The sequence below is a fragment of the Balearica regulorum genome, chromosome 3, assembly GCF_011004875.1.
Source record: "Balearica regulorum gibbericeps isolate bBalReg1 chromosome 3, bBalReg1.pri, whole genome shotgun sequence".
Taxonomy (NCBI): domain Eukaryota; kingdom Metazoa; phylum Chordata; class Aves; order Gruiformes; family Gruidae; genus Balearica; species Balearica regulorum.
This window is the reverse complement of record NC_046186.1, coordinates 70,781,791-70,804,447: the sequence shown is the minus strand read 5'-3', so window position 1 is coordinate 70,804,447 and position 22,657 is coordinate 70,781,791. Positions and strand designations below refer to the sequence as shown.

Sequence of the window (22,657 nt, the reverse complement as noted above, 5' to 3'; positions counted from 1 at the left end):
TGTTGCTCTGGCTGTGTTGATAAGCTTCTCTTCTCACTATTTGCTCTTTCTGATTGGTGCATGACGGACTTAAGGATTTCTGTATAATCCTCTTTAGTCTAAAGAGAGACTTAAAGTGACAAATCTCTGGCATGTTTATTCTCAAAAGCTACTTTCCTGACATTCCATTAACCACTGATGTATTAGAAACGTAGTGCATATTTTGATTTTCCAAACTCAAAAGCTCATACAATTCCTGCTCAAAAACCTAGCCTGACATCAAATGTTTTTGTTTCCATAGCAACCATTAAATATAAACTTACAAATATTTCTCCTGAAGGAATGTGTGCAGGATAAGATGGGAAGAGTCTCTAAAAAGTGGAAAAAACATAGGACTTGATATAAAACTCACTGTATTAAGATTTTAAGAATGAGCAAAAGAACAGCAGTATTGACTTTTCCACAAAGTTAACTGTTCTTTTTGAGTTTCCTGCAGATAATATTAAAAAAAAATTACTGCTTTGTTTAAGTTCACAGGGTTTATCTCTATACAACAAACAGCTCCCAAGGACAGATGATCAAAGAACACCTGAGACTGAGAGGACTGAAAATTCCAATAATGAAATGGTGTCGATGGAAATTTAACTAGATGTTTAATGCATCGGACTTATATGAAACTCAACTCCCATTTATCCTAAAATAATTGAGATCCTCATTCTTTAACATGAAAACGGATCTTTTGTCCATCTGTCTGTTGTCTATCTTATAATTTTAATTATAATGATCATATAGTGCTAAACTCTCATTTAAAACTGGAGAACTCCCACTGGATGTTATGACTGATCCAAGTGTTGTTAATAAAAGTATATGCAATTACTCCTATTGCAGCAAAATGTTTTTCCTCAGTTGATTTGGTATTCTGGGTTGATTAATATTAAATTCATAAAACCAGTAACTACTGATGATTATGCTTTACTTTTGAACGTGGATAGGGATTACTTCTGAAGAAACCACCACACTGTCCCAGTCACCACTAGCAGCACTTCCACTAGCAGTGTGTTCTTTAGCTGGAAAAGGAGGAGTAGGAAAGTACACTGCAGGTGTTTTCATACCTATCAAGTGAGTTGTTCAACAACTCTAGCTTGAGTGGAGCAAAAACAGTAAGTGAAGCAAATACAAGGCCTTTAAAGCAAAACAAAATGCACTCCAAAAGTTGTAGAGTTTCAAATGTTCTTGCAGTCAGGATATCTTGTTTTCCCACTGCTATGTTTACATGTGCTTTTTTAAAGCACTGTTTGCGATCTTTAATAAGCCATTAAGAACAAGTGGTATTTTATTTCACAAATCATTGATGAAGCTAACTGAGCATATATGAGGTGCTAGGGAGCTCAGAAACTTCTTCCCTCTCAATAATGGTTTTAACATTAATGGTCCATATTTGCCTCTTTCAGTCAGGTAAAGCTATGTCCATCCTGTTCATCTAAATATTACAGGACAGATAATTTTACCTGACAGTCTACCAGCTGTGCTTCCATGTCCAGAGGTTCCTCAGCAGCAACCAGAGCAGTGTCCAGTGTTGCTCGGGTGTTTAGTAGCCAGTGGTCAAGCTCATCAGCTTCACAACGGTACCTTTGAAGAGCCTGCTCTTGCCGCTGTTCTTCCAGCTGCTCGTTCAGTTTTTCCTAGGGGTACAAGTTAAATTTTACTTTTATAAAAGAAACAAACCACAACAGTCAATTTTAAAAACAATTCCCTCTGTGTCTCTCATAACTTCTACATAGTATTTTTAAGCCATAATAAGCCCCTTCTTTCAGAAGTTGGAAACCTTTAGAAAACACTATTGCTTTCAATTGATGAGCATGCTTTGCTGGTGACTGAAAATCTATTTCAGTTCAGTCACTGTATTTCTACTTCCTTCAGTAGATCTCTGCTACTACAGCCTTCTAAAGGTGAGATCTTTTCTGCCTCCTCTTGCTGCTCTCCTCTGGGTTTCCCCCCGCACTGATTCAGTTTGCTCAACTTTTTCTTGTACCTCCAATAGTTGTCGTTTTCCTGATGCCTTCATTCGAATCGTCGCCATTCGTTCTGCCAAGACCGTGAGAGTGGACTGCAATGCCAGCTGGTCAGCAGCTTCTGCATCCAGTGGTTCTGAAACCAGCTCCTGGGCTAATGATGTCTGAAGCTCAGTGATTTCTTCTTGTAACATTAAAATCTCATCCATCAAAGCCTATTTACAAATGACAGCAGAGAAAGTATTTGCTTTATGTATCAGTGAGAAGAAAGTATGTTAGGAGGCACAGGCCTAATATAAAATTCAGGATGACTGTCCCAAGGGAGCATGCGGAACACAGAGTAGTGCAATATAACACAGCTCCTTTGCTAGAGTCAGAATTCAGAAGGAATTCAGAAGGAGTCCTGCTTTTAGATGCTTAAGCTAGGATTGTGCATCTGATAACTGATATATGGATTTAATTACTTACCTTGAATTTCAAACATATCACAAGAAGGCATTCTTTTGGAAATATTATACGTACAGATATATTCTTCCAACAAATTTTCTGGCAGGTATTCTAGTAGATACAGTGAAGATAATGAGTGGAAGTAATTGAGTGTGTGTTTGTGAGAGAAAACTAGAGGCATGAGCCTGAAACTTAATAATGGGAGAAAAAACATCCACCGGTATATGTAAATATCCACAGATTAACTCCATGGTGTAAAAGAAGTTCCTACTATCATACTTATCGTATAAATCAGATAAATCCAAGATACCTACAAAAGGATGCTGCATTACCAATACCTTAGAGCAGATACTTTACTTTCATGTCTGATAGTATACACACATTGGATGCACAGGACATCACACACTGCTATGAAAGCCGAATGTTGCCCTTTTTGGGTCATGGAGTTTCTACTGAAATGAGAACTGACCCCACCAGATAGTTTCACGCTATCAGATAGAAGGCTTTGATGATTACAACTATGTAAGTATGTCAGATTGGTTACTTGATTAAGTATTCTTCTATTATTCAGGGCATTATTTCTCAAGACTTCCCTTGGGAGGGAATTTTTTGTGTGCGTTGATTTGTTGAACAAGGCAAAGATTGTATTTAGGTCAATTTACAATGCATCAATATTGATTATGATCTTAGTAAATTTGGGAACATTATAAATAGTCCGATATATGCTAGTAGCACTGATGCCGAAGAACAGTGTGTGTAGGTGTCACTGAATGCAATCTTTGACAACAGGTTTTGCTGAAAATTTCGATTGGACAAACTCTTATGATCTATTCTACTTTTTTAAAAGGCTCCTTATTAAAAGAATCCCTATTACACCATCTTTAGAACAGTGGGGAGTCCAGAAAGGCAAGGCATACAGTTAACAGGGAAGGTTCATACAAATAACGCATGTTTTTGAGGTATCCAGCTATGAAGAATCCACTATCTAAAAAAAGGCAACTAAAGATATACAGGTAATGCATGCTCTCCCTCTATTTCGCAGATACGAGTTTTTACCTGATGTTCAGCCATCTGGCTCTCTGGGCTTTTGGCTGGTTCCAGACTTTCATTTAGTTTGCTCTCAATGGTCTCCATTTTTGTGGATATAGACTGGAGCGTGTCCTGATATTTCTGCTGACGCTCAAGAGCTTCATAGAGGGTGCGCTGCTTTTCACTGATCTGAAGAGGAATGGAAAGTATAAATTCTGACCTCTGATACAGGATTTGCTCTTTCTTCTGATTCTTACATCCCTAGACTTATGAGACTAAAACCAAAAACTTGCAACGAGTTCTCAAAAGTATAAATTATAAACCAAAACATCCATATTAAAAGTATTTATCTGTTTAAACATCATCAGTTGAATCCTAGGTTCTGTGACTGAAAAAAATGGACTTTAATGAGCAGGGAAAATCTAGGCATGTTCTCATGCCTAACTTTAGATTTTATGCACTCGAACATGTGGATGTGCACAATTTGCTAGACACACAGTTCTTAATTCTCCCTAAGAGCTACTGTGCCTCTGCAAAGAATTAAAATTTATAGCGTGTGATCAAAACTTTGACCATTTTCATACATCATTGAATGATTATGCTGCACTACTATGTAGAAATGTGTGAAGTTGACCCAGTATTTGAAGAAACTGGATTCTTTGGCCTTTTTTGCCAACTCAAACAGCATGAGTGGATTTCTCTGTTAGGTTATGGGATATTGTCTGACAACAGCCAGTATTTCTGAAGGTAGATATCAGCCTTAATAACTTTTACTTTTTCTTAATTGAGGTCCATCCTGCACAGGCTTTCAAACATAGAACAAAGTCAGTGTAATACAATTGACAATTCCTGTTACCACCTGAAAACCAAGAATCGCAGAGATTAATATTAGTTGAACCAGTTCTTTGCATTTAATTTCTTACAAGCTAGCTGATTATTCTGAACCCTCCAGGTGAAAACTTACCACATTTTTCAGTGTTTCCCAAGAACGTTGCAAATCATCCAATTTGGCACTAGCAGCTGATTCTAAGCCTGGTTCATAAAACTCCTGGGTGGCTGAAGTGCTGGGTTGAATTTTAGCAGCTTCTGTCTGCAACTGTTCAGCAGATAATGCTTGGTAATAAGCAATGTCCTACAAGCACGAAGCACATTATTGCAGTTTCAAAATGAAAGATACTGTGTAAGAATATCCCCCCACAGATTGCCCCATTGCATACTTCCATTAAAATAAAATCCACAAAGTCAAAATCATCAGGAAACCTCTGAGCACCACAGTAAATAAATATTTAATAGCAGTACAATGAGCATAGTTTGGAGCTTCACTATCATGAAGATTGTGGATGCATTTTTTTCATGTTCATATTAGCTAGGAGGCACAGGAGGCAACTGTGGGCAGACATGGAAAGACTGGGAGGGGAGTGTCGTTCTAGCATCATCGCAACTACACACATGGAAAACCCATCACAACAGTGCATTACAGCACTGTATGTGGCAAAAGATATCCTAATGAACACCCTAATGAACACTAGCATGGAGAAGGCAACAGCAGAACCAAAAAGGAATATGCTGAAGCACTGGTCAACAATGTAAGAAAGAGTATGAAGCACTAACTTGTAGTAAGCCTTCAAACAAACAAGTACTCTCAACTAACTTATAAAGATGGTGCGAAAAGGGACCACAAGTGCTGAGGAAAATGGGCAAATGTTCAAATTACTATTGAAACTTCAGAGTGGAACTGCTTCTCACTAGAACTTCTATACTTAGTGTATAGAGATTTCTTCAACTATTGCAGGTGACAATTAAAAAGATCTACAGAAAATGTACAATTAAGGGAACACGCACACTATCTATATTTAAGTCAGGAAAGCAGACTTGATGACACAATTATTTAAAACTGAGATCATGTATGGCAGTTGCCACTACATCTATTTAGAAGGTGAAAAATGCTGCAACCTTCCTTCTTCTCACTTAGTAGCCCCACTTAGTGAACTATGGTCCAGACCATGTGACAGAGCAGCGGTTGTCCAGTTCCCTCAATCATTTTGAATTTGTACATGCCCCTGGTGAAAACTCTCACCACAAGTGATCTTTCCAAGTCACAGTGAAAAACTGCAGCAGTGCAGGCAACTTCTCATTTTGCCTTGTCTGCAGCTACTCTCCAGCCCTCAGCTAGTCCTGTCTCAAGGCCAAGAGAAAAGCTGTGCTTCTGAGACTTCTTAATCAGAATTCCCAGAATAAAGACCTTGCTTTTAAAAGAGAGGAAAGAAATCCCTTTCCTCATCTTTCCAACTGCTTGTTGGAGTAAACAATATGGCAGGGGTTTTTTTGGTAAGGCTTTAATGCTGATAGTGTGAATCCAGATGTTCTTACACAGAACAGATTTTGTTCCCCCTATAAAGACTCTAATGTCTCATGCCCTCTTTTACAAAAATTAGTCAATAAAACATACTCAGGCTTTGTTGTTAGGATGTAGGGAAAAAGGGTGTGTTTAGATTTCAAAGGTATTTAACAAGGGCTGTTGCACCCTCGATGAGTTTTCATAAGGAAGGAGAAAGAATGATTAAGCAGGCTGTGAACAAGGAGACAGAGAGACATTTAAGTGTCCCAGTGCTGAAGACTTGAATCGCAGCATCAGCTGTGACCTCCAAGGCTTTATGTCAACACTTCAGCGTTTTCAATTCAACTGCTCGCCATTATGCATTTGGAAAATAAGTTTTAAAAGAATGTGCTAAATTTTAATCAATGATATCTTTGGGTAAATGTGAGAAGTTTTAGCCCCAGAGGATTCTCGTTCAGCACAGATGGAGTGCCTGATTTTGCTATATATCAAAATAAACTATATTAAAGGACTGTTATCCATTGCTGAAATATTATACATTGTGAAATTCCTCAGCCTTTTAAAAGTTAAGATTTTTATAGTTTCCCACCCCCTTCAGTTGTTTTTAGAGGAGTTTTGATACAAAACAAACAACCTGGGCAACTGTTAACTTGTAACAGTGTTAGATCTGTCACTTTCTTGTATTTATGGTCTTGGTTTAATCTGTTTCAATACATAGAACCAGTATTTCCACTAATATGCACTTGGCATTTGCATTATATTTTCATTACTTGCTAGCAACGTAAAAATAGCACATAGATTTCTCAGGTCAGACTAGCTACATTTCACCATTGAAGAGATGCTAGGAAACCCTGATGAAAGACTGTACATAGATTATTAGGGATTAATTTAAAAACAGTCTTAACACCCAACCTTCCCTCCCAAAACCACTCCACTTCATACGAGCTTTTAAGTTTCTTCCAAACACTGGATTAATGTAATTCTTTGCTTTCTAGAGTTCCTGCTGACATGTTTTTCTGGTACTTTGCAGGTGATCTTCCAGTGGGAAATTATTTCTCTTAACACTGGCTACATTTTAAAACAAAACATTTACAAATTAGTTTTACTGACTCTTTTACTGAATAGAAATATTTTTAACTTACATTTAAGCTCCCAATTGAGTATTCTCTAGATTTCTTTTGTTAACCAACCTTCTTTCCTGAAGTATCCCTGGGCATTCATCACAATCAGCACTGGCAGCTTCAGAGCTTCTTTAGTTTTAATCTCATGTGAGTGGGAACCTAAGCATTTTGTAAGTAAACCACTGCATTTTGGAATGCTCTTCCGCTTATTGTTTAGTACATGCAGCTCATTTCAACATTAACCACACTGAAGAAACCTTCATCTGTCAGTTTTTTAGATTATTATAACACCAACAATTCTATCTCTTTCGAAGATCTTTTAAATGAAGTACATAATCTTTTTGTTCAATTTTACCCTGTAAATCACAGGTTCTAAAACTTGCACTTTGGTGTCAGCTCATGGTGCAACAGCATCTTCACTGGATTTTCCTTATTATTTGAGTTATTGGAGTTCTTAATCTGCTGTTTGTTTGGTTTTTGGTTTGGTTTTTTTTCAGAGAAATTTAATGAATTGATACTGAATTAGTTTATTAGAAAGCAAGCTGCTCTTGCTCCTCTAACCCTTTCACTGATTAACACTGTCATAAGACTTTTGTGCTGAAATATATAGCTGCCTTTCTACTATAAGTAAACTTTACTGAAATTTCTGATTATCTGAAATGACGGAACACTAGAAAAATCCTTCTCATGCGTTATATAACTTTTTTATTAGGAAGGTAACTTTATAACCTTATTATTATGAAGGTTTTGTCACCGTTCTTACTATCTTACCTTAGTATTCTCTCTTATGTCAGTTCACAAAAACAAATCATTTATATTTAGCACCTTCTATAGCACCATCTACATGCATCTTTGAAAGGAGCGGAAGGAATGAGTGGGCAACTTGCTCCAACGTCACTATTTCTACTCACAATGCAACATAACACCATTCTACCCTTTCAGTCTGCAGTGGTCAGTTTTGGAAGCAGCCACAAATGAAAAACCAACCAACCAATCACAAAACCCACGGCACGATGAACACAGTGAGGTGGTGACTGCTCCTAAGGCTCCATTTCTACCCTTCTAAAGCACAACATTTTATGTGTCTTCATGTGCGTGCTGCTCAATGAGCTGATTCATTGCTCACATTTTAATCAATGCTGACGTACACTTGTTCCTATCAGAAGTGCCAGAGTCCTCAGATTTGATTTAAAAATCTAACTTTAGCGATTGCACTGATCTACCTCATTAGCACTTAAAATAGACTGATGCCGAAAGTATGGAATGAGTAAGACATGAAAAAATACATAAAAGTTAATACTTGAAATGGTTCGAAGTGGAAGACATCAGACTGTGGCTTCAATGCTACAATATCAATGGTACTGTAGGATAGATGTATATGGACATAATGCAGTGTTTTATTATGGGCAGTACAAAATTGCATTTTTTCTCAGGATGCAAGATTCCATTGAGTACTACGGTGAAAATAAAAATTAGGTTATAAATAGAAAATAGTAGTGGCGTGGAAGAGCTTCGTAGTTGTCACTTAAAATTTATTTTTAAAAATAGTGAATAGCTGTAACACCAAATTTATACATTTTAAACTCAGAAGTCAATATTTGTGTCCATTTTGGATTAGAAACTGAAGGTTGAGTTAGGTCAGCGGTTAAGCCTCAGATCGTTGGAGCTATAGGCAAATACTATTTCAGAGGATTAAATAAACCACCTGTGGAATGGAACCATGCATGTCTGAGATAAAAGCTGAATGAATGCCGAGGGAGAGGTACCTGGTTAACAGAAGCATCTGTATTAGCCACAGGTGAGGGAGAGCGACAGGCAGGTGGAGAAGAAATCTCACTGTTGGTTCCCTCCTCCCCAGACTCCTCAGTGACAGGGGAGAGCAGCGTGTGACAGCGACCAGCAGTCATCTGCCACAGGAGAAGCAACCCCAGAGCATAGGAAGAAAATCAGTTACCTCAACTTAGGCTTGACTTTGATTGAGATCAAAACAAGAAAAACAACACATGGCCAGAATTACCATGACATTATTTAGTCATACTTAACACTATTACATTTACCAGCTTAAAAATCTGGTTCAATTAATAGTCGCACATGCTTGTCATAATTCAGTATGAACATGCTCTCCTGTACCATAATGAATTTAAAAGAAAACATATAGCAAGCAACTCAATAATAACAAAGTCTTCTAATACAATCACTGCTGCATATGGAAATACTATGGAGAGCTACAGAATAATGCGGTATTGGTCTCAGTATCCAGGCCTGGTCAGAACAAGGAATGGAGTTAAGATACAAAATACACACAATCCAGCAGCAACATATTTTTCTTGCTTCCCCAATGCTGTTATACAGTGATAAATCCTGAAATCCCAACTCTGTTTTCACTCAGACAAAAATCCCAATAGCATTAGCAGTATGTTTGTAATGAGACTCAGTTAGAAACAAACAGCAGCAGAATAATTCAAACATGAAGCCTATGGCAGTACGTAGCCAGCTTTCATTTCCAACACATTAATCTGAGAATATAGCAGTACATTGTCAATTATCACATCAACATTTTAAGACAAGAGCTTTAAAAATATGGTGTGTAAAACCTACACACTGCAACATGTTATAAAATCAGGTTTATTCTGGTTTTATCTTATTCCTGCAATTCAGTAATTTCTTAGTCTTGCATGCTGGCAGCTACGAAAAAGCACTATATTTGCATCTTATTACAGACAACTTCCACGGGTATTTGTCTGTTAAATAACTTCATTCTTTATCAACAAGTCTTGAAAGTCCATATGAAGCAAAATACAGTAAAGGGAAGCTGCCGCTTGCTTGGTTTGCCACACTCCAGCCATTTCAAAAGCAAATTGTAGATGTGAGCTGCGGCATTTGCTACACAGGACTGTTGCAATGACGCAAAAGCAAGCAGCTCAGATAAACCGTACCGAGGCCAACGCGTTCCTTACCATAACGACCGAGGGATGAGTGGGGTGTGCTGGGAGCAGGTCTGAATCCAGCTCCTCCATTCCCTCTGAAAGCCCCTCCACTTCTGTCACTGTCAGCAGCATGGTGGCATGTTTGGCTTTCATTGTCAGCATCTTGCACTTCGAATTCAAAGCAGCAATTTGCTCCTGGTATCCTTTGATCTTCTGAGCCAGCTCCTGAGGAAACATTTTTTTTCCCCTAACGCAGAGGCAGCCAATAAAGGCCACAGGACCCGCAGCATTTCAGCTTCCGTGGCGGAGGCAAGCTGTCCCCTCCAAGCCCAGCCAATAACATCATAGCGCTGCCTCTCAGAAACCCTGCATCAGCCGCCGCGCTAGCTGACAAGCAGGATGTTGATAGTGGAGGGAACAAGCCAGGCTGCGTCTGGCTGCACAGCTAAACCGCAGAGCCAAGGGCTTTGAAGCGAAACCGGAAAAGTGCTGCGAAAGGCTCTGCGTGCATGGCAATCGCAGGAGGGAGGGAGGGAGGAACACCTCACGCTTCCTTCCAGCCTGAACCTGACACGAAGTCTATAAGCTTCAGACTGCAGCAAAGGGGAACGTCTCTCCCTCTTCCTGCCCTATTTCCCCCCCCTCCCTGTTCTATTTCCATTTATCTGAGGAAGATGAAGCTTCTCCGCATAGTGCGTGCCATGGAAATGAGGTCATGTGGCAACCACAACTGTAAATATGCCCCATTCAGCTCTCACCAGAAAGAATGAATTGTTCAAACAATAACTCACAGGGTCTAACGAGATCAAGTGTGATATGAACAATCGGTCACATAATAAGATTAAATGCAGACTGGATTGCTCTTTGCCAGTGTTTGGATAAGCTATATTTTAATCTTGTCTTGGTTTTGTGTAAGTCTTCAGAATTAAAAGCTGAGCTCCACACAGTACTAACATTTGTTTTAAAAACAGCTGGGCAATCTGGCCTAAAGCAGAGTATGGTTGAAAATACTGGGGTTTTATGGCTATGAAATGGTCTATCTGCATGGCCAAACACCATCATAAGTTTAAGTTTAATCAGAGAAGAAAGATGGAAATGAACAGCCTTAGAAAGTGACTTGTCTTCTCTCCTACGCCGTATTGTTGCCTAGTTCAGTGTCCAGTTTCAAAGCTGTCAATTAATATATTTAAAAAGTGGTGGAAGATTTTCACATTTCTGCCAAAGCTATTGTTCCTGTCTCCCTGGAGGCTCAGAAACTCGATAAAATTTTGATCTATAAAGTGAAAACAACATTTGTATAAGCTTGCCCACTAAATCAGTGATCATTCATTCAAATATATATTTCTACTTTATTTTTATATCTGCTTTTATTTGTTCAACAAACACATGTTTTCAAGGAAAAATGGCAAAAGAAATTGCAAGATCTAGTTGGTATAATAATAAATAATTACAATATATTTTAAAAAGTTAATTATATTACTGCTTCAGGGTGGTAAAATTAAAAGATTTTTTTTGGTTGTATAACCTTTTCAGGAAACCATTTCCTCAAAATCACAGTGCAAACCAGTCATAGTGAGAAATACAGAGTAAGAAATGGAAGCAGCACAAAGACTGAGGATGACACTTTACTGCTTGGGTTTCAGTGGTACCTGGTCACTGTCTGTCACGTTAGCAACAAAAGCAGCTCTCTTGGAGCTCCAGGGCTTACATCGGAGACTAAGCAAAGTCTTGAGTATAAAGCATCAATTAGGTCAACCAAAAACCAAACTGCAATCAAATCAAGCCATAACTTTAATGTCTAACAGCTAGAATAGTTATTCGCTCTGCTTGGCAAATACCAATCATTCACTAATGCTCAATGAATGACATCTCTGGGGCTCAGTGGGAAATTATTGCCATTCAATATACTCACTTAACTCCATCAATATTACTGAGATGCATTAACATTTGTGGCATTAATGTCCACAGCACTGAGTATCTGACATACCTCTCTCAACTGAAAACCAAGAAAAGGAGGCAAACATGTGATTGTGAAAGAAATAAAGCAACTTATAAGAGCAATGTCCTGTGAGGTACTGTATTATCCATTAAAATGGATCCATTCGTATCTGAAAGTCTAAAGAAACACAGTCTGGCAAAGAAAGTTCCAGAGTGTAACTAGTTACGTACATGCATAGTGATACAAGCTTCCTACAAATCAGGGTGTACTTTCGTTCTACTTTCTTCCTCTTATTTTAATTCTAAATATAGCTACAACCAATGTCCTTTTAAGTTCTTGTTCATGCAGGCTTCAACAGGGAATCTGGTAACTGATTTTTTCTTAAATTAATACTACGTGTAAGAAGCATCTTGACAGACTTGCGTTTTGAAGTAGTATAATAGTATAGGGTTCAACATATCCCCTTTATGCTATGCTTTTCCACAGGTATTTAGCAGACAAAATATGACCCCAAAATATGCATATATCAGTCTTTCAAAACCCTTTACCCGTAAACGTGGAAAGCTTGCAAGTACAAAACCTGTCCACTCTGGTTAATCCCAGCATGTGCAATAGAGTAAAGCTGCTGTCTTCCTGCAGACATTTAGAAGGACTCCTAGCTACTGAACTTGTTTAAATGCAGATGAAACCTCAAGTTGCCCCATTTTTAATTCCTTCCTCCCCGTGTCATCATTCCTTCCTCCATCAATATTACCCTGTACCACTGAAGTCACTCTCCCACATTTGCTGTTCCAGAACATTTGAATAGAGAATAGTAGCATTTTTAATTCAGTATTAAAAGATGTGTTTAAGCAAACTGCTCTGCATTTATACTAAGTAACTTTTGTAACAACTGGATAGGAAATGAGCATCACATATAACATTAGGTTATATTACATCATAGCACAGCTAGCTTTTAATTCAAAGGTAAAGAAATGGTGCCATCTGGTGCCAAAAGTGACACACGGAGTTCAATGGTGCATTTTCTATCCCAAGAAATACAAAACAAACAGGGGGAAGGGGCTCCCATGCCAGCAAGAAGGCTGCACAGAGACTATCCCGACTCATTCGAGGGCTGAAGATCAAATGAGTTTGAGGGCAGGACCTGTAACTCCACAGGACAAGACTCTTCCCAGCAACGATTTTAAAAGAAGCCTTTGGAGTGAACATTGCAAAGTTTTCCTCCAAATCTACTGTAGTTTTCCTGTGATTCAAGTCTCTTGGTGTTTTTTTACAGAACGTTACGGGGATGGAAATAAGTGCTGTAGGATATATATTTATATATGGATCACTGAACTAGCTGTGATCACCTGACTAACTGTTCAGCATTGACTTCTGGGACCTTCCTCAGTCCAGTACCTACATTAACTGTCCCTTAATTATGCAGTGCTTTCCTATGTCATAATGCTGCCTGGAGATTAGGACACATCTAACTGAATAAATGAATACTCTACACTGTAGAAATAGCATGAGTTTCCTATCTGGTATTAAGTCTGTCTGCTTAACTAGCCTTAAGCAAGTCTGAAAAGCTACTCAGCTAATTTATGACTGTTGCTTATGCAAAGTTTCTTGGGTCGATGAGCTGCCAATCAAGCCCATGTTGTTGCATTTTGGCTCTCCTACCTCATGACGTGAAATCTGGACCTGGAGTTCCTGGATGTTGCTGGTTGCTATTGGCTTGTCTTGGATCTCACGACGGGCGCTCTCTATCATTTGCTGTAAATGTTTCATTTCTTGCTCATATTGTTCATACTGAACCACTGCTTCCTAGAGAGGGGGAAAAAAATTGATGTCTATATGAAAATAAATATTTACTTAGTCCAAGTATGACTGATCTCTCTTCTGAAGTGGAGCAAACTTACATCTATCTTGCATTCGCATCTGAATAAGCAAAGTAGGAATACAGTCAGGAAAAAGTCCATTCAGAAATATTGTGAACTGCAATGAATTCAGTGGTTTCATATATTTAACTATTTCCAAAAACCAGTTCACATTAACATGATTTTTTAGATACCCAATGTAAGGAGCTAGAATATCTGCTTCCAACAAGTATTTGCACCAAACATACCCACCAAAAAATAACATTGCCTGGTCTCATGGTTTTACTATAAAGCATTTTCATCTTCTTTTCACTTCAAGCCTCTTTTTATGAAGTGGAAAGTCTATATGAAAAAGTTAGATTCTACAAAAAATACAACTGGGAAGGGATTATGAAGACTGATTCAGACCATTATCCTACCAGAGTAGTATCAGTTCTTTCTATCATAGATTCACCAGCAGTTTGTCTAATCTGTTTTTAAAACTTTTCAGTGTGACCCTGTATACTTCCTTGTACTTAAGTATCATTAAGTATGCTTAATGATCGAAAGTCTCTTGTGTAATCTAACTTGAAGCTCTGTAGTTGTATCCTAGCTCACTATGTATTTTTCTATCACTAAATAGCAGGAAAGAAAACCTTATTCTCCTCTTCTTTGGAAATAACTTTTATATGTTTAGGTATGAATTCAAACAATCAAACAAAACCTAGTTTTCTTGTATTCAGCAAAACTTGAAAGTGCAAATTTAATAGATGCTGAATGACTCCAAAATCAGAACGAAAATATATATAAATTTTACATAAAGAGAAAAAAACCCCCCATATTATTTTTAAATTTAACTCAATAGTTTTTATGCAATTCCTATAAGCAGTTAATATGTCTAATGACATATTAATTTCATTAACTGGTTACATATATTACAAAATCAACCTGCATGCAATTGTATATTAGCTATTCGCCTAGTTAAACCTAACAGCATTACAAAAACCAGAAAGGTCAAGGAGAGAACCGAGATGAGAGTCTGACGAGTAAATCCACGATTAACACGATCACGAATGTTAAACCCCCCAAAACCACGGAGTCAGAAATGACCAAAACTTAGCAGGGAACTTCCTAATGGTACTACACGAGAAAAGAGGAACGCCGAGAGCTACGAAATTCTCTGTGTTCATCACAATTCGCCCGGCGCTGTTCAAGCTACTGGGGTGGAGTTGCGCTTGCCTGCATGAGGTTGCACTGCTGGATGGCCGCGTGCTGCAGGCGGCTGGCCTCCTCCTGGAGCCGCAGGGCGCTGTGGCACAGCGGCAGGCCGGTCACCACCTCGGCAGGAATCCTCAGGCCGCTCTGACAGGCCTGTACCGCCTGCGCTTTTGGCTTCAGCGACTCCATTTCGGACAGCAGATGCTAAAAAGAAAGTCAGTGACACCGTAAGCCAGTTTTGCAGGACTCCCAGAGCATTCCAGGCAGCAAAAGAAAAATAACGACGAGTTCAAGCACTATACCAAACACATTTGGTTATCTATTTTCTAAATCGAACATAATCAGGACACGCTTCATCTGGAGTTGCTCATTCTGAAATGAGCATTCTTTTAAATATTAGTTAAGCAAAAATCCCGTATAATAGGAATAAAAATAATTCATGAAAAAGCATAGCAATACCTATTTCTAAGTGTCTAAGTACCAAAAATACTTCTGTTAACGTATTTGAAAAAATATCTTTACGAGATCCACAAATCAAAGCAGCACAGGAGTCATTTATGTATACACATATTTTAATGTTAAAGTCCAAGTGGAATTCCCTGCTGAGACACAGAAGCACATTTTCATACCAGCAAATGAATCCCGTTGTGTTCACAGCCTTCCTTTGAAAATACAAACCATGGCTGAAAATGTTGCTTAAAATTCAAAAGGCAATCAAACAGAAACACAGCTACACAGAAATCTTTTCCTTTGAATAATCACACGCTGGATGCCTTTGTTAACAGTCTCTATTCTTTTCACAATGTCCATTCGAGGTGTCTGTTTATATGCATGAGAAGCGTCTAAGTGCAATGACTGAAGAATAGATTTGATCAGCATTCTTTTTATCTTCATTGGGGAGCTTAATGTATTCACAAATACAAAAACAATTTAAAAAAAAGAAAAAAGGCAAAGTTGATGAAAAGAGCCTCAGCACGTTAGAAAAAGATTTTAAATTCAATAGATATAAATCAGCTAGACAATGTATGTGGCAAACAGGGATGAAGAGACTGGTCGTCTCCCTTCCCCTGTACCATATGCAGAAAGACACTGAGTGGGTCTGAAGTGCATACTGATGAGAGGATGAGAGGACTGTGGTTTGCTCTTTATTTCTGTGCCTTCGTGACATATGGTGGATAATCTGAACCAGAGATTTGGTATAATGACCTGTTCCTCAGACATCACTGGTGTGGGCAAAGGGTGCCTTCATTGAGCAATTGGCACCCGGAGGTACCCTGGGGGCTGCGTGCCAGCCAGGCCCTTTCCAAAACCTTCTCTCTGGTCTGGTGAAACAGGAGGGCAGGGGCTACAGCCCCTTTCTGTACAACAGAAAGTCATACTGTGAGACCTGCTAGAGCTAGGACCAAGAATACACATAAACAAATAGTGTAAACTCTATATTCCTTTACTCTTGCAGTGGGTGATGTGTTTCACTTATGCTCTTCAATGCCATATTCTGAAATTTGGCTGCAAGTCCCCAGAATAAAGATTGTGTATTTTAATCAAAAGGGAAAGCTCTGCAAATTTGTCTTTCAACTGTCTCTTTTTCTGCAGATTTTAATCCTAAAGTAGACCTGTTGACATTTAGTTTTCACTGGCAGACTAAGACAGTTAAATCTCTATATTAGCTTGCAACAAGAAACATTTCTTAAGCGACTCAGAAAGCTACAGCTTGGGTTATTTTTCTTGTCATCAGACTGAGACCAAAATTAGCAAACTGACAAATCTCTGTAGTAGGTCAAGTGCAATACAGAAAGCAGTAATATCTTATGGAAGTAATTCAACTAAGCATACAAAAATGTAACTAGGCTTAAGGAAACTGAATTTTCTCTCAGCTTTCCAGTTGACTGCTGGGGGATCTAGCAACACACTCATTTGCATCTCTATCTGTAAAAAGGTGATAACAATCTAGACTTCCTTTTGAAGTACTTTAAGACCCTGTTGATGAAGAGCACTGGATAAGAACTGAGCTTTATTATTATATTATTATTGATTAAATTTGGATTGGATGCACATTTCTCAGAATTGCATCAACCTAAGAACAGACTCATGAAGAATTATACTTCAACCGTTCCCTTCGAAGGAATGATCTTTCCTGTTCCATCCCTTATTCCCTTGGCAGTAATTTGGGGCTAGACTCTGAAACAATGACCCACCTAAGAAACACCACAATCGGTCTCATTAACATTCATCATTCTTTGTATAAATTCACACTACTCAAGTGCTAATTTTGAGGTCTTGGCCTTTTACCTGTCTGTGGGAAAGTTGCTCTTTCAAGCTCAAGTGCCCAAGCTCTGGAGATGTCAGTGTGGCTTGGGCTTGCTCCAGAGCAGCCTGCAGGGCTCTCAGCTCAACTTCAAATTTCTTCATGTCCTATAACACAAAACATTTGATTCAGGGATAAATAAGAAAAAAAAAAAAAAAATCACTATATCTGTCTGGATTTTATAGCTACGTCCCTATATAAAGTGCCAAAACTAATTCATAGCTTTAACAACGAATTTTAAATGTTTAAAATATTGGATAAAAATACCAGTCATATGACAGTCTAGAAAAAGAGGTCTCAAAGCCAGAGTTGTTATTTTAAGTACTTCCTCAATCTCAAATACAGTATGTACTTTATAAAGCTAATTTCATAAGGTTTGGGACCTAGAAGGAACTCAAGATGTCCTCTAGTGATCTTCCTGTAATAAGACAGGACATAACTGTTTTATCTTTACAGACTGTTCTTAAAGACCACTAGCAGTGCAGTCTCACTGATCTCTACAGACAACATATTCCACTATTTCAGTACTCTTTCTTTGTAGAAAGTTTTCTTCCAATGGTCTGCAACCTTTTGTTGCAATTTCAGTCCTCAACTTACTGTCCTATTAACAACAGACATGAAGAACAAATTATTTTTATTCTCTCCGAATACATCATATGTTAGGATAATCCTTTTTCATGCATCTTTTCTACAAATTTGTACACATATCACAATCCTCACTATCCTCTGTTCTTTCTACAGTCAGTCCATATCTTCCTTCAAGCACAAAACTGGACACAGCTGAAACCTTGCTAGTGACCAATAGGTAGAACCAAACAACTGCTTCACATACCTTACAATTATATACTGTATTTTCTGCATGGTGTTTGGATTTTTTTACAATGATGTGACATTTTTCACTCATTTTCCCATGATCTGCATTATTAAACTTAAGACCTTTCAACAAAGTGCGTCAAGCCAGTAGTTCCTCATTAAGAGCTGCCATGCCTGATTCTTCCTGTCTAAATGTAACAATATGCCCCTGTCTCTGCTGAACAGCAGTCTATTTTTTTTCAGGTAATGATGTTGTCTAAGCATCTCAAAAACCATCCCTAAACCACCATCCAACTCATTAATGAAAATACTGAATAGCACCAGATCCAAGGGAGAAGCCTGCAAAACCCTATTTGATGTATCCCTCCTTTTGGGCTGTGAACCATTGATAATTACACACCAGGTAAGTTTTCTAGCCAGCTTTACGCCTACTTATTGTATTTTCAACTAGATAAGCTTATTAACTTTTTAATAACAATGTAATGTGAAACATTATTAAAGTCAAGATATATGACATATTGTACATCTATATACAAATCTACCTATTACTTTCACATTAAATCGGACACTTTTGATATGATTTTCTTTCTTCATAAATTTATGTTGGCTTCTATTCATCTCCAGGTTTTCTTATAAAAATTTACAAATAGTTTATTCAATTGTTCTAAGATTTCCCTGAGAACTGCAGCTAGTAAGTTTCATTTCTACTATGCTTACTTGTACACAAATCTCGGGTTTGTTCCATGAAAAATAAATAAATAAATAAGTAAAAGCCTTCAGCTCATAAACTATGGTTTACTGATTTGTGCTTTTATAACGAAGTCTTCAAAACCTCTCTGTTACACTGTTGTGACTGCTGCAGCTGCAGCATTTCTGTTATGTCCTATAAATGTTGTGAAATAACAGTCAAATGTGGAGAAGGACCATTTTTAACTTTAGCTGCAATTGTCCTAACTGTGATAGCCTATTCTTTTATATGCCTTTAGGTATTTTCCTATTTAGTAGTGTGTAACTGTGGCAGGTGACAGCGAAGAAGCCCTATAAATATACTAGTTATACCATTCCAATATTCATTTTTTCCTGAATCGTATCAATTAAAAAAAAAAAAAAGGTAAAATTTCTTGCCCTGAAGGTAAGAGCAAGTAGAAAAGACTTATGTGCTTTTCCCTGTGTCTCGTACTAATTTACCATGCCCTCAGGCATTGCGTAGGCGTAACGCACGTTTACATTAACAATAAACCCGTATGGAAGAGCTGCACAAAAATGTCAGGGACGTGAAAAAGCACATTCACTCTTTTCATTGCACTCCCTTGTAGAGGCAGGTCTTACATTATGGAATCCTCAACTGGTCCAGTACTGATCTGAATTAAAAGATAGCAGGCTTTAGGTATCTTTTAAGAGAAAAATAAAGGAAATGGCGCAGTATAAATGCCAACACACTCTTCAAGTATCTGAACATAGGTGCTCAGTGCCATTTGAAACACACCATCATCCTCAATACCTCCATCCAGGACGGGCAGATGTGAGAGAACCTGCAGGAATCTTGTCCCCATCTGGAACAGCACCTGAAGACAGTATCTCAAACAGTGCAAGATATCTAACTTTAGACAACACAATCATGCCCTTTATTGCCCTAATCTGCGCTGCTAATAGTCTCAGAAACAAGGTGTACACGCCACCCCAGCTGTCAGCTAGTGTTAGCAAAACCGCTTTCATATACCTTGGCAGCATCTTGGAGACTGGGTAGCCGCACTTTGATAACTTGCTGTAATTCCTCTGTTTGCCGCCCCAGTTCCAGGACTTGCTGTGACATTCCTTCAGTACAGTATACACTCGCCAGATACTCAATCCTCTCACTCATGGCCTCAAGATCACCATGAATCTCTCCAGACTCATCAAGCATAGTCTAGATGGAGATAGGAACAAATTGAATGCCAGAGTTGAGCTTCAGATTAAGCATATCTTCAAGTATATTCCTGTTCTGCAAAGTCCTCAATTTGTACACATCTGTGTGTATGAATATGATTAAGTTCTACTGATTTCCTATAAGACTCAGGCAATATGCTTAAATCTGAGTGTATGCTCAGTGCTTCAGCTTATGGAGACTGGGAAACGAGAGTAAGTCATGATGCTTCAGCAGCTGTACTTACCAACACATTTTAGTGTTTTGCTATATACACTTGCCTGTAAAAATGTAATATACACAATCTATGGATAGGATTTGTTCTGGAAGCGTGATGTATGTAATAGGAAGCAGCAGAAAGCATTTGGGTGCAATGTTATAGCAGGGCAGTAGTCATTAATGCTGCCTAAAAAAATGTCCACCAAAGTGTTCTGTGGGATAGCATTGGTTAAGCCCGTATCCTCACCAGCTTTTAAAACAGGGAAAAAGCCATAGCAAAACCAAACCAGAAATGCTATCTCCCAGCTGTCCTCAGGATAAGTTGCCTAGAGGTTCCTATTCTGAATAGGAAAGTGTACGTTGCCCCAATGTAGGTGAATGCAGCTGACAATTAACTAATGTATATATAAACCCCACAATTAATGCAGTAATATTTCGGCATTAGTGAGACATGATCATCTTACGATGCTTTGATTTGTTTCACGTAGTCATGTAACACTTGGTAAGCTTGAACCTTTTTAAACTCCTCCACTGATCCCATAGTTACACATTCCACACACAGACACACGTAAGACAAATTGCGCTGTCACAGGGACAGGGAACCGCTCTGATGTGACGTGTTCAGGAAGCAACTGGAAGAAACTCATCCATTGGGTAACAGTCTGAGAACACTTGGTGTGAAACTCATCAGATGAGAACAAAGGCTATTTCAATTTAATGTAAAGGAGGAACCCTCCCCTCCCCCCCAAACTGAAAAATGTGTTTGGTTGATTAAAATTTTAAAGGAATATTAGCTGCAACGAGGTACTCAGTGTGATAGAATCACAGTGTACAGACACACTATTCAATCAAAAGCTACTATGAAGCCAATGTACTCGAGTAAACATGGAGATCAACTTTGAATCACGTAGTTTTATTCAAGAAGATATCTTAATTTCAGTCTTCAAAACAATTGTCTAAACCAAATTAATCTTCTTCAGGACTTAGGGGAACAGTCAAAGTAATCTAGCATTTTAAGACTTTTTTTTTTTTTTTTAAATCAAAGAAAGGAAGCAAAAAAGGTGTAGAAAATAAAACTTCACTGCTTAGAAAATAACTTCTTTCACACACAGCCCTTTAAATTTCATAGCTCATATAATCACCTGGTAGGCTCTAAACTGATCACGAAGCTGAGAGGAAGTATTCCATGTTATGCTACCATGCACAAGGATGTTCGCTTTCTCAATCCATTTCAATATAAACTCCAACATCTCATTGTATTCTCCCAAGTGTGAAGCAGCCTGGATATAAAAAAAAATCCACATAAGCCTAAGATGTAATTCTGTACAGTTCTTAAGAGAATGATAAAATTAATTTCATTTCGTCTACTTTTTTTAACTTGGGTATGATTTTAACAACTTTTCCTTAATGTTGAATATAAAGTAATTATTTTTATATTTATGGAGTTAAAATAGGTCTGCTTCCAGTAGCAAGCATATCTGTTTCAGGGGAAAAAAGGCCCTAGAAGAATGTAGGTCACGCTGGGAGACTGCATTGATCCTCAAATATATGCCTAGAGGGTACACCTCTTGCAAATATTTCAGCCTCACACTGGAGTTCTAAAATACCTTCTTGCTCAGTTTGTGGCTTACTGCAAGCCTCCTTTACGTCACCCTTATTTTTCTTTGTCTCTTTCCATGTCATCCCCCAAATCACTTTTTTTTTTTTTTTTTTTTTTAAAACCTGCTTTGTTCACTCAGACTGTCATATTTCCAAAAAGAGAAATGTTGCACTTATTTCAAATTACAGGAAAAAAGCTCTGCTTTCTGATTCATCCAATTTCTATTTAGCAAAGTACTCTTTCGTCCCAAGTTTCTCCTCAGCAGGAATAATTTCACTGATTTTCATGCATTTGCTCTGTATGAAGGATGGATCAAATTGTAGGCGACTGAACTATATTTGCATGCAGGTTGCCTTGCCTATCATTTTTTTATGATAGGAAGTGGATTTCTTGCTGCTGAACAAAAATATCCTAATGGTTAAATCCCTTCACCAAGTACCTTTGACTGAACTCTTACTTTGATAGTAATTTTCTATCTCTTTTTAAAAACAATTTTTCAGAGGAAACTGAAAAGGGTATCATGAAATAGTTATCTTTTTCAAGCCTTACAGAAGCTTCTTTAAGCATGCAGAAAACTCCTAATTTATCAGAGTATTGATGGCAGAACCATAGAAAATCCATTTCTTTGGTTTTAGATAGACTTTTTTTGGATAACAAGAGTTGGCAAAAATATACATAAGAAAGAGTTTCAGGGACTTTGAACCACAGGGGAAGCATGTTTATGAATGCTGAAACTTTGCATAAACTTGATGCATTATCAGGGCTATTGTATCTAGGCTTTTCTATTGAATCTACAAATTATATGCACCCTCCATAGACTGTGACTAGACCAAAACAATTTTATTTTTTTTTAAATGCTGCAAATATAGGTAACAGTGATAAGACAGAGGCCCTGAAAAGTATGAGATACTATTTCCTGGCATGCTGCTGTTTGTGAGAAGGTCTATAATCTTTTCAGAAACCAGAGGA

The 22,657-nt window shown here is 38.0% G+C and overlaps 1 protein-coding gene across 1 annotated transcript in view; it reads right to left on the bottom strand.

The window, feature by feature from the left end:
* SYNE1 (spectrin repeat containing nuclear envelope protein 1) overlaps positions 1-22,657 on the bottom strand; it is a 308,461-nt gene that overhangs the window by 87,010 nt on the left and 198,794 nt on the right. Inside the window, exons 86-96 of the mRNA XM_075748397.1 lie at positions 21,231-21,368; positions 19,687-19,872; positions 17,138-17,260; positions 14,870-15,052; positions 13,455-13,598; positions 9,884-10,078; positions 8,693-8,833; positions 4,432-4,599; positions 3,495-3,656; positions 2,012-2,206; positions 1,488-1,661 (exon numbers count right to left, since the gene is read on the bottom strand). Coding sequence (XP_075604512.1) covers positions 1,488-1,661; positions 2,012-2,206; positions 3,495-3,656; positions 4,432-4,599; positions 8,693-8,833; positions 9,884-10,078; positions 13,455-13,598; positions 14,870-15,052; positions 17,138-17,260; positions 19,687-19,872; positions 21,231-21,368 — 1,809 coding nt within the window. The remainder of the gene's footprint in view (positions 1-1,487; positions 1,662-2,011; positions 2,207-3,494; positions 3,657-4,431; positions 4,600-8,692; positions 8,834-9,883; positions 10,079-13,454; positions 13,599-14,869; positions 15,053-17,137; positions 17,261-19,686; positions 19,873-21,230; positions 21,369-22,657) is intronic.